The following is a 13,077-nucleotide window of genomic DNA, read 5'->3' on the forward strand; positions in this document are numbered from 1 at the left end:
GTCACATTTATAATATACTGTATATAGTACATCTCTATTTGGTGCAAGAAACCTTGGAATAACATTAAAAGCTACAAAAGTGTAGAATATGGCCTCTTTAAGACGTGGAAAGCTCTATTGATATGGATGCTCTGGATGGCTTGTGTGATCCTCTCTTCTATTTGGAAAGAATATGGAAAAGCTGAACCGTCATTGTGTACATTTGGGTGACAGATATTGCTGTCTAAAGATTTATTTGCCTCTATTGAAAACAGTAGTCCTGTCATAAACCAGTGCTTGACTAATAACACTGTTCTGACTCTGTTCCAGCCCACTGTCTTTGCATCTCACTTTAAAAAATGGCTCTCTTACAGAATGTGTGTGTGTTATATCTGCAGAAAGTAGGGAACAGATCAAAAACTATGTGATCAGACACCAGAAACCAGCCCAAGACATTACACACACACACACTGCCTACGCTGCTTGGAGATCATCCAAATTTCTCTTTTGATATGAAAATAATTCAAATTTAAACATGGAGATGGAGAGATTAATAAATTGTTGAGACTGAAAATGAAATTGTTTTCTTCACTGACCTACATTCAAAGTTTTAATTAACAAAGATGATGATCATACACACATCACCTCGTAGGTTGCGAATGAAATCTTCCAACAGCATTTTGCGCTCTGGTTTGATGTTGGGACTGTACATGTCTGTGTTGAGCAGTACGATAGCGAAGGCCAGGATGAAGATGGTGTCGGGGTTGTGGAACTGTTGCACCACATCAGGGTTACACATACAATACCTCTGACTGAGAGCAAGAGAGATTTTAGAGCATTCTTGATTACTTAACATAATAAATTACAGATAAATAAAAATACGTGTAAATATATGTACAAAATCAGATGGCAATAAGAATATATGTACTGTACATACATGTATAATTCCACATATACTGTACATCATAAACACAAGATATTAAAAGATTATATTTTTATCTTAGTTCTTCTGAAAGAGAGACAGACAAAGAGAAAGAAAGAAAGAAAAAGAAAGAAAGAAAGAAAGAGAACCATTTAAATTAACATTTATTGCTCTTACATTTTTCAATACATTAAACTTTAATTCAGATAACTAATCAAAGGTAATTACACATGCATGCACATTCTGCTCTGGAAGAAAGTGCCATAGGTAATCTGGTACATTGCAAGTGCAAAGTTTTAACATTAATATGTGTGTATGATCCTCACCTGAACGCCTCAATGAGTCTCTCGACTTTCTGAGCCTCTCCTTGTACCCGCACATGAGCCTGAAACTTTCTTAATGCTTCATCCAGCTCCAGCATAGAAAAATCCATCTCATCCACCACACAGCTGAAAAAGAGAGATATACAGACCACATAGAATTTATACATTTACAGCATTTCAATAAAGAGCTCAAATCAGCATAGAATAGAAAAGCATAGAACAGAACTACAGATCAGAATAGAATAGTCTATAACAGACTAGACTAGACTAGAATAGAATAGAATGACCAATCAGAACAGAATATAATAGTCTATATTAGACTAGACTAGACTATACTGGAATAGAATAGAATGACCGATCAGAACAGAATAGAATTATCTATAATAGACTAGAATTGAATTGAATGACAGATCAGAACTGAACAGAATAGTCTATAATAGACTAGACTAGAATGGAATAGAGAAGTTGGCCGAGGCAGCCTCTGGGCAGGGTATTGATGGGATCATCCTCAAGTTAATTTTTAAGGTCTGGACAAGTTCATTGGTCCAGAGGAGCTGGGTTCGATTTTTCCTTTTTCCTTTTGAAATTTGGTGCACCACCACTGCCTGTTGGCAGAGATAGAACGTCTGCTGCGAGGGTGGAACAGCAAATCCCAAAATGTCCCTTTGCTGGTAAGGAGGCGGCCAAGTCACCGGCAGTTCCTTCGGGCACATCTCGGGCTACTTGACACCATCGCCAGAGGAAGCATGCTGCCAACCGCCTAGAGGAGGTGGCCGTTTCCGCTGCCTACCGCCAGGAGTTACCACTGCAGTGCTTCTTACCGCCCGGAAGAGGAGGAGTGGGAGAAGGGACATTTCTGTTCAGGCTCTGCCAGTGCTCACGGCTACAGAGGTCATTCCCCAGTCTCTGCCAATACTCATGGCCACAGAGGCCGTTCCACTGTCACTGCCAGTGCCCACGGACATGGAGGCCTTTCCCCTGTCACTGCTAGTGCCCACGGCCATGGAGGCCGTTCCATGTCACTGCCAGTGCCCATGGCCACGGAAGCCATTCCATGTCACTGCCAGTGCCCACGGGCACGGAGGTCATTCCCCTGACACTGGCAGTGCCCACAGCCACAGAGGCCATTCCACTGTCACTGCCAGTGCCCACGGCCATGGAGGCCATTCTCCTGTTACTGCCAGTGGTCATGGTCACGGAGGCCATTCCCCTGTCACTGCCTGTACTCACGACCACGGAGGTCATTCCCCTGTAACGGCCAGTGCCCACGGCCATGGAGGTCCTTCCCCTGTCACTGCCAGTGCCGACGGCCACGGAGATCGCTCCCTTGTCACTACCAGTGCCTACAGCCACAGAGGCCATCTTCCTGTTACCTCACCTCGCTCCCGTCCTGGAGCCGTTTGTCCTCACTCCCATTCTGGAGCCACCTGTCTAGTTCCCTGTGGCCATCGATGAGCCTGTTCAGTTCCCTGTGGCTGTCGACGAGTCTGTCCAGTTCCCTGAGCCTGTCCAGTTCCCTGAGGCTGTTGATGAGTCTGTCCAGTTCCCTGAGACTGTCCATGAGCCTGTCCTGTTCCCTGTGGCCGTCACCAAGTCTGTTCAAGCCCCCGTGTCCAATCAAGTCTTCTCGTCCAGTCGAGCTGTTACATCAAGTCAAGCCGGCACGTCAAGTCATCATGTCCAGTCAAGTCATCCTTTAAAGTCAAGCAGCCAAGTCTAATCAAGCCATTAAGCCAAGTCCAGCTGTCAAACCAAGCCAAGCCATCACACCAAGCCAATCCATCACGCCAAGTCAAGCTGTCAACCCAAGCCAAGCCATCACTCCAAGCCCAACCATCACACCTAATTAAGTCACCACGCCAAGTCAAACCACCATGTCAAGTCACCTCACCAATTCAAACCATCACACCAAATCAAGCCGCCAAGCCCAGTCAAGTCGCCAAGTCAAGCCAAGACATTACACCAAGCCTAACCATCACACCTAATCAAGTCACCACACCAAGTCATGCTGCCCTGCCAAGTCGTCATCTCATCAGTTCAAACTGTTAAACCAAGTCAAGCTACCAAACCAAGTCATGCAGCCCAGTCAAGTCAAGCAGCCCAGTCAAGTAAAGCAGTCACGTCAGCTTAAGCCTGTTCGTCCAATCTAGCCTGCTCGCCAAGTCAAGCCTGCTTGCCCAGTCAGGTTGCCAGGCCTAGCCAGGTCGGGTCACTTGGTCAAGCCACCAGGTCTAGTCTGGGTATACCACCCTAGTCCATCCTGCCGGCGTCATCCTAGTCCATCCCGCCGGCACCACCCTGGTCTGTCTTGCCGGTGTCTCCTTGGTCTGTCCTGCCGGCGCCACCCTGGTCTGTCCCGCTGGTTCTGCCCTGGACCTCACCTTATTTTCTGTTTATTTGGTCTGGACTCATGTTTCTATTTCTTGTCTGTTCTGTGTGTTAGTGCAATCCACCAGTTCCACCCACCCTCCCTTCCTGTTGTCTGGTCTTTCATCTAGTTTTGTCTTGTTCGTGGGATGCCTGGCAGTCATCCCTTGGGGTGGGGAGTATTGTCATTATCCTGCCATTTTGGTGTGGTTTTATTCGTTATGTGGCAGGATTGTGACAGTTTCATCCACCTCTCTCTCAAGTTGTCCATTTGCTTTTGTTTTCCTTTTCCCTCGTGTTTCTCACTGGTGCTGCTCAGCAGTGCAATCATTTGTTCTGCTCTTAGTAGATCAGCAGCACCTGTGGCTCTTTCCTATCCCTCTATATTTTCTCTCCTTTGTTTCGTCTTCATTGTCAGATCGTCTTGTTGTGTTCAGTCTCCAGTCCAGTCATGTTGGTTCTTGTCTAGTTTGCCCCTTCGGTTTGTTTTCTCATCCTGTTGTCCCTTGTGAGAGTTTTGTTTCCTGATTAGTCCTGTTTACCTTGTTGGTATGTTTTCAGTTCTTATTTTGCCTTGCTTTTATTTTTTCTCCCTTGTGAGAGTTTTGTTTGTATTTTGATGGTTTTTGTTTCTCTAAAAAAACAACTTTCATTGCTATCCTGCGTCTTGGGTCAAATATTCTGTGACAAGTCTATAATAGACTAGACAAGAATAGATTAGAATGACAGAATAGACTACAATATAATGGCATAATAGAATAAAATATACTAGATGAACATAATAGAATAGAATAAAAAAGACTAAAATGACATATCAGTACAGAATAGACTATATCAGAATAGAATAGGCTATAATAGAATGACATATCAGAACAGAATAGACCAGGGGTCGCAACCTATGGCACGCAGAGGGGTAATCACTGGCACGCCATCAAGGCGAGAGAGGAGTAGACTATTTTATTTATACAAAATTCCGCACCTGCATTCCAATCTACATCTTGATGTAATCCTTCCTCATGATCACGCAGCATGTTTTCTTCAGCTGAATGGGAGGCTAAACAAAACGTTAAAATGTGACGAGACTGCAGTATACCCAACAGACTCGTGCAGCGCGTGCAAGCCATTCACGCATCAAGAGCCGGCAGCGCTTCATTTTCGGTTAATCGTGTGAGTAAACGCACTCGCTTTGCTTCGGTTAGGCTGCGAGGATGACATTCCGTGTTTCATTTGTTTCTTTTTGCTTTCAGAACAACACGTGATGTAATAAGGAAAACACCACAATTAATCCTTGAGATTTCCAACCCAGCATAAAGGTACACCCTCCTTAAACCAGTCACACTCAAAACTACATTAAAAGATTAAAAGAGAAAACATAAACCCACATCATGGGATTCAAAATATAAATTATTCAAAATATAAATTAAACCTGGAAATAAAGTTTTAGGATTTTGCAGGTGCGATTCGCCGAAAAGAGTTGAATAGTTGATCGCTCGTGATGTGCGAATGGCGTGCACGTGCGTGTGAGTCTCATCACATTTTAACTTTTTGTTTAGCCGCCCATTCAGCTGATGAAAACACGCTGCGTGATCATGGGGAAGGATTACATCAAGATGTAGATTGGAATGTATGTGCGAAAAACATAATATAAAATAGCCTGCTCCTCTCTCACTGTTGCTTGCGTGCTAGTGATTACCCCTCTGCGTGATTTTGAAAATGTATGACATAATATAAGAAATATTTATGATTCCACACAATTTCGTGATCATTAATCAAATAAGCAGATTTGTGACATTGACTGGGTTTCTCGATAACGTTGCAACTTAAGCTTTAACGATCATCTTATCTTATGTCACTTGTTATTTTACGATGGAGTAAGGCCTGTTTCCAAAACCAGCACGTAGATCACTCCTTATAAAGAAGAACTTAAGTGCTTCGATACTGGAGTTGTCCAGTCCAAAGGTGCTGATCACTTTGGCCAGTATGTCCAGGTGTTTGTCTTCTCAAAATGAAAATAAGGTGGAAATACTGACAAACATGGAAGTTGTTTGTACCATTGTCGAGGTGCCGAAATGTATTACCTAACGATTCTGGAATTTAAATAAAGAAATAATGATGGCTTTAGTAAAACTGAGTTTTAGATGTATTGATGCTCAATCATAGAGATTAATGAAATTTACGCTATAAATGCATGTAACGTTAATGTACGCGATGTGAATCATAAGGGGTTCTCACGTAGCCTAAAGCTGTCTGGCTGGAAACTAACAAATGCTCAAAGAACAGGATTAAAATGACGGGCATCAGTGTTGAACTACTCATAGACCTGTCTAAATATTAATAGATCATCTGGTTAGAGTTCAAGGTACTGTGTACTTGTAGCCTTACTTCCATTATGCATCATGCATCAATGCAGCTGCAAGTCCAAAACTATGGAACAGTCTGCCAATATATCTTAAAAATATTGAGACAGAGAAAGAATTTAAATCTAAATTAAAAACCTACCTTTTTGAGCTGGCTTACAAATAATCTCAGAGTCTATCCTTGGTCAACGTATCATGATGGGATGTCTTTTCTCATTTCTTTGGGTGTTTTATATTGATAGTCTTAAATAATTGTTTTAAGTAATTGTTATGTTATGTTCTTTTTGCTGACATTGTACAGCACAATAGTCAACCAGTGTAGTTTTTATTTGTGCTGTATAAATAAATGATTGATTAATCGTGCAATTTGTTACTGCCTTGTAAAAAGACTATAGGCAAGCTGATTTGAAACATCCATTGGAGGAAGAAAGAGGAGGAGGAGGATGAAGAGAGAAAGAGAGAGTGAATCTCTCATTGCACACTCTCGCTCTAATATCTGTTAACCATATTTTAATTATTTATTAAGGCATATTTATTTAATTTTTAAACTGCAGGGTCACATTACTCACACATGTCTTCTTAAATAATCTGTTTAATAAGAACATGTCATCTTTCATTTGCCATTACAATTATGCTTAACAAAGAAGGCTAATATAACTTTATACTGTATTATGTGTCTTGTAATTTAGACCTATCACGTCGCATGCGCAGATTGAGAGATGGGGGGGGGGCGGCACAGCCATTGACCAGGAAAATAAAAAATGGCACTCCATGTCAAAAAGGTTGCTGACCCCTGGAATAGACTAGAATAGAATGGCAGATCAGAATAAAATAGACTAATGGACTAGAATAGAATGACAGACCAGAACAGAATATAATAGAATATGTAAGAGTCTGTTTTTCAAAGAATTAAAATGATTTAAGTTATACACTACATTTATAACTATGTATAACTATGTTTTAATGACTTTAAATAATAGATATCACTTCACCTTACAAATCATTTTGATTTTGATTTGCTTCAAGACAAAAAACATTTTTAGACACAACATAGGGGATGGGTAATATCTGGATTACTGTCTACTTGTGCAAGATGATTATTAGGTGGAGGAAACTATAATGCATAGAGCTTTATGAAGACATGACTCACTCTAAGACATCTCTGTTGAATTGTCTCTTGCTGTTCCCCAGAAACTCTCCAATCATCTGTCGGCTCAAGCCCTTCCTCTGCAAAAGGAAGTGAGCCACACCAATGGCCGTGTCTGGAATGAAGCCCCTAGATATCAGGAACTGGATACCTTTGTCTGGATTGCTACAGAGATAAAGTTTATATCAAGATATAGCAAGACTGTTCTGAGAAAGAAAAAAAAACAGTAACACTTTATAATAACTTTATAATAACATTACTGCATGTTATAACTAGATTTTGAAGAAAATGTGAATAGTTCTTGCCTCGCTGCCACAGAACTAAGGTGTTCTGATGTGTTTAAGCGAATTGCTGTCCGGTTGCTAGGGTGCTCTGGGTGGTTGCTAGGTGGTTGTTTATTGATCCAAGTCAAACGAGTCCAACAAAGTCTCTATAATATTCTGCTCTCTAGATATTACTTCATTTCTTGAAGTCTATGGGATTTTAGCACCTATTTTGTCATCCGCAGGGCGAAAATAATTACTGCAAGTCCTACTGCTTTAGAAAAAAACCGTAATAATAATGTTTTTTTGATGTCTATGTGCAAAAATGACAGCCTGCTCATAATTCCGCTTATTACATGACTACTTGCCAAATTAGTAAATGGACATGAAATATAATTGAAAGTATTTTTTAGCTTGCTTCTAAAGGTCGCAGAATGATACGAGAAGTAGGAAAGATGACAAGCAATACCCGGATGACCGGTGAAATATCACTTGTGATGTGCAATTCTGAATAATGATGTGTAGTCATGATTTAGAAATATCAGACTACTGGATGGAGCGACTGACCTATTAGAATTGAGTATTCGAGATGTAATAAGTATTATTATTTTGATGACTTATTAATGAAATTAGAATAAAGTTAATATAAAATGTAAAATGTTCAAGAACTTTCTTAGCTTGTATGCAGGTGTCTGGATACATATATGTGTAAGAGAGATATTAACAGCCACAAACATTTTCATGGCCAGATATTTCTTTCAGTGTCACCAAAGTCTTTCTAGCAAGTCAGTCCACTGTCGGCCATCTTTGAAACGCTCTTGGGAGGCTATTTCCAGTCATGCCAGTGCAGCTCCTATCTACTGCAGCTCTCAAAAACAGTTGGTCAAGATTACGATCAAAGGACATGTTTCAAATCAGCAATACAATTTTATAATAATGTAATCATAAATGGTGCTTCCTTCTCATTTTACGCTAAAAAACGTAATTTTCCCAGCTTGTATAGCGAATGCGCATGCGTGTTAGCGAGTTGATTGACAGGCGATGTAGGTATCTAAAAGGTGATTGGCTCTTTTACCTGTAAGGCGGGACTTCCTTTCTACATCCGTTGGGTGCTAGAACTTCTTGGTTGGGCGTTCCAGTTTCTCCCATTTATTTAAATAGAAGTGGCCCGTCTCTGCTAAATAGTCTCTGGTGTCACTTAACATCTTGTTGACAGTCTGTTTCAGTGACGCATGTTGTACAAATGTATAATGCAACATCTGTTTCAGCAGGCATAAATGCTAAAATGACAACCCTACTGTGCTGTATATCTTCACTAATGTAGTCTTCATTTCCTGCTGTCAGTATTGTATACATCATTTGAAAGTACAAGAGTCAGTGCGTGTGACGGTTAAACATCTTTCTTTTACATATTCACATGATAAATGTATCAGTCCTGATGTCATTTATAACCCACAGGTCTAGACATTATTATTCGTTACATATTCGCCTTTATACAACTCAAAGTTATGCAAACTTTCATTCACATATTGTAATAGAAATTTATATTGAAATGTGCATGAACTACTGATCTGTAAGATATTATATAATTTTTTTCAAACCACAAGTCTACAGTTACAACTCCCTATCTCTCTCTCTCTCTCTCTCTCTCTCTCTCTCTCTCTCTCTCTCTCTCTGAAATATAAAATAAATATGCATGATTCAGTCAAATCACGGGGCCGTTGTTACTCATTTCAAATGCTAAATTATAAAGTTATATCCAATTTTACAACTTTGTTGCCATGACGACATAACACCATCAACCCTGTAATCCCACAAAAATTACGATTTAAACAACTTTACAGCTCAAATAATTGTACTTTTATCTTTTTTATTAATTTAAAAGCTTCACATTTCTGCCTTTAAACCCTCCAAAAATGGGCCTCGTTCACTTCCATTGTAAGTGCCTCACTGTAACCTCGACAAGTCGAAATGAACTTTTGTGGTAATCAATATTTTGTCACAAATGCTGTCGATTGAACGTAACTTTTGGCCCGCAATAGGCCTTTAAAGAAACAGTAGCAAAAACAGTAGGGTCAAAGAGAGGGTGGAAAATGTCAAACTAAATTATGGCCATGAGATTTTGGAGATTTTTGACCCTATCTGTATATAAAACATCATGTAATGAACTTTAAAGCTTTTTTTGAGCAAGTATGCTCGTTAAACTGCCATTCCAGATCGTTCCGGCCTAATTTAACTCGTGATATGACTGTTTTTAGATGCAAGAAACCTTGACTAACATTATAAGTGGACTTCAGGGGAAAAATTATATGGCTTAGAAGTGTAGAATATGGCTTCTTTAATAGATGCCTGTGGTAAACTGATCGTGCATTTGCAATATTGTATTGATATGATCATTTATAAAGATATTGACATTTCCTTCACAGTATTTGTCTCTGCTTCTGGCTCTGCTTTTAGCCAAGATGACGTCACTGTGCCATAAGCATCGCTATTTCCACTACACTGAACGTTTTCACAGTTCACATCTGACCTTATACACTGACAAACACGCATACAAGCATGCACACACTTGTGCATCACCCCGCAGACACGTGTTTGATGTACATACTACATAGTGCATACACATTGTGTGGTATCTGGGGGGAAAACAGTATACTTTTTTAGAATTCATTCATACATCCTTATAGAAACCTTGCAAAGACCATCCTTTTTTTGCAGCCTAAATGAAACTGAGTGTGTGTTTGCATGTGTAGAAGGAGGATCACCTGGTTACCATGACAACAGTGGTCCTACTCACATCAAGCATGTCAAAGCAAATCTGATCTGAGATTTCAATTGAGTCCTGATGCACTCCGAAGCCTCTGAGGATTGCCTTTATTCTGTCTGTGTGTGTGTGTGTGTGTGTGTTTGTGTGTGTGTGCGTGTGTGCGTGTGCATGTGCGTGCATGTGCACATTCTCTTGTTAGTTTGAAAGAGATACGTAGACTTACAGTTACCCCTGGGGGAGAATTTTATACTCATATTGAGGATGCCTGTTTGTACAGTATATATGTGTATGTCTGCGTATGAGTGTGTCTTTGTCATTGTGTAGCTGAATGAGAAAGCACTCAACTCTTTAGTCATGGGCGAGCTGACCAGGCTCTTTTTTTTTTTTTTTTTTTTTTTTTGAGAAACAGGGTGAAATCACTAATATATTATTTGTATCTGCAGCAACAGTCCCTCACAAACACTTCCATTTGTTTTATCTCATGTTTGGAGCTACCATACACTTCTTTTGTTCTTAAATTATGCTAATGGTGATTGCTAAGCCTAAGGCAAGCATCACTAATGCTCACTGTATGATATCATCCTTAATGTATGTCATAGAGACTTGGGAGTGGGTTCTTTTGACTTGGACCAATAAGCAACCACATAGCAATGCCCTAGCAACCACCCAGAACACAGTTGCAACTACAGTATATAGCATCACACTAAAAACCACCTGTCAGTGGGGGATTGTGCTGTTAGTGCACACTATTAAAGGCACATCCGCTTAAATCTCCCCTTGACCAAAAGGGCACCTTTAGATTTGTGAACGACAGGGGCAGGGGCTTGCGCCCCTGTAGCCCCCATTCTGTGCACGTCAGTGCTATAGACCAACCTAAACCCAAAGCTGACCAATGAAAAACTGTTTTCACTACAAAAAATTATTCTTACTCATTATTTTACAGTAAAAATATCTAAAAATCCACAAAACAATATAGAGTTACTTTAAAAGCAAAATGACATAATATTAGTGCTTGTTTTAGAGAAATCTAACAAAATGTAATGATGTTTATGCTTAAAACAAGAATGAAAAATTTGCCGATGGGGTAAGAAAAATAAACTTGTTTTACCTTTAAATTAAAGCTGAAGTTTGCAACTTTTTCGGTGTTAAAATACTTTCTCGTATCCTAGCTTAAAGGGACAGTTCACCCAAAAATGAAAATATCTCATCATTTACTCACCCTCATGCCATCCCAGATGACTTTCTTTCTTATGCAGAACACAAATAAAGATTTTTAGAAGAATTTTTCAGCTCTGTAGTTCCATACAATGCAAGTGAATGGTGACCAGAACTTTGAAGCTCAAAAAAGTATATAAAGGCAGCATAAAAGTAATCCATAAGACACCAGTGTTCAAATCCATGTCTTCAGAAGCGATATGATAGCCCTAAACCCTAACCCCTAAACCTAACCCTAATTCACACAGACACACACACACATTTAAACAGCCACAGCAAACAACCTTGTACCTTTTAACCTTGTACTCACACATTGAAGAGGTTTAGTCCAATACGATAAAGACGCTTGCGTGCAATATCTGTTGAGAGGTTGCCGCAGGGTGTGTCCTGGCAGTGTGGGCGGGGCAAAGATAGGATCATCGTCTCACACGCTGATGTTGAGGTGCTGCTACTACTGACGGGCTCGGAACTGTTTTCAGCCATTTCAGATCCAATCTGATTGGTTTGTTTCCCCTCTTGCCCCGCCCCTGTGGTCAGTCCATCAGCTCCAATTGGCTGTTGATTCTCCTTCTCTTCCTCACTGGGTGGCGGAGGTGGAAACTCAGGCTCAACTGTGACCGAGGATTCTGACTGGCTTGTGGTCCGCTCCCCCTTTTGGGCTTCTGAGCTGGTCTCCTTGGATATGCCATTACCAAGGGAAACTGACTCCAGCATAGATGAGGAGAGGCGAAAGTTATGGTTGTCAATTTGAACAGTCACATCTCTGAAAGCCATCATGAGTTTGCTGGCGCTGCGGGGAATGTTCTCTCCACAGCTGCTCTGTGTGGCCTCCGGTAGTGTGCTGGGGTCCATCAGTAGACCCTCAGGATGAGATCCAGAGGGAGGAGCTGCAGAAGACTTCTCTCCTTCCCCATCCCGCACAGAACTCCAGCTGCTCAAAGCCTCGTCAATGGATCTTGCTAATGACTCCACCTAATAGAGAAAACATTATAGAATAGAATAGAATATCAAACAGAATAGAATTAAAGTAAATATTAAAACACAATAGAATAGAACAGAATAGAATAAAAAACAAAACACAAAATAAAAAAATAAAACAAAATAGAATAGAATTTCAAAGAATAAGCAGAATAGAATAGAATTCAACAACATATAGCAGAATAAAACTGAAATAATAGAATACAGGAAAAGTAGAATAGAATAATAAAACAGAAATATTATAATAAATCAGAATTGTACAACATAATACAATAAAACAGAATAGAATATCCAAATAGAATAGAATTGATCAACATAATATAACAATAGAGCAGAATATAATAGAATAACAAAACTGAACACAAAATAATAGAATAGAATAATAAAACAGAATAGAATAAATATAAAAACAGAAAAGAATAGAATTAAACAACACAACAGACAATAATAACAAAACAGAATTAAACAGAATTCAGGAATAATAGAATAGAACAATAAAGATGAATAGATTAGAATATTAAAACCGAATACAATAGAATTGAACAACATAATAGAAAAGAATAGAATTTCAAAACAGAACACAATAGAGTAGAATAATTAAACAGATCAGAATACAATATCAAAACAAAACAGAACATAACTGAACAACCTAATAGAAGAGAACAGAATAGAATAAAGCAGAATAAAATAGACTATCAAAAGGGAATAGATTTGAATTAAACAGCATAACATAACAGAATAGAATAGAACAGAAGCGAT

The 13,077-nt window shown here is 39.6% G+C and overlaps 1 protein-coding gene across 3 annotated transcripts in view; it reads right to left on the reverse strand.

Moving 5' to 3' along the window:
• The window catches only part of LOC127417367 (IQ motif and SEC7 domain-containing protein 3-like), a 47,503-nt gene that overhangs the window by 21,002 nt on the left and 13,424 nt on the right, over positions 1-13,077 (reverse strand). For all 3 annotated transcript variants that reach the window (XM_051657353.1, XM_051657355.1, XM_051657354.1), the window contains exons 5-8: positions 11,651-12,312; positions 7,099-7,260; positions 1,228-1,350; positions 625-791 (exon numbers count right to left, since the gene is read on the reverse strand). In XM_051657353.1, the coding sequence (XP_051513313.1) occupies positions 625-791; positions 1,228-1,350; positions 7,099-7,260; positions 11,651-12,312 (1,114 nt within the window). The remainder of the gene's footprint in view (positions 1-624; positions 792-1,227; positions 1,351-7,098; positions 7,261-11,650; positions 12,313-13,077) is intronic.

This window comes from Myxocyprinus asiaticus, chromosome 26 (genome assembly GCF_019703515.2).
Source record: "Myxocyprinus asiaticus isolate MX2 ecotype Aquarium Trade chromosome 26, UBuf_Myxa_2, whole genome shotgun sequence".
In the NCBI taxonomy this organism is placed as follows: Eukaryota; Metazoa; Chordata; class Actinopteri; order Cypriniformes; family Catostomidae; genus Myxocyprinus; species Myxocyprinus asiaticus.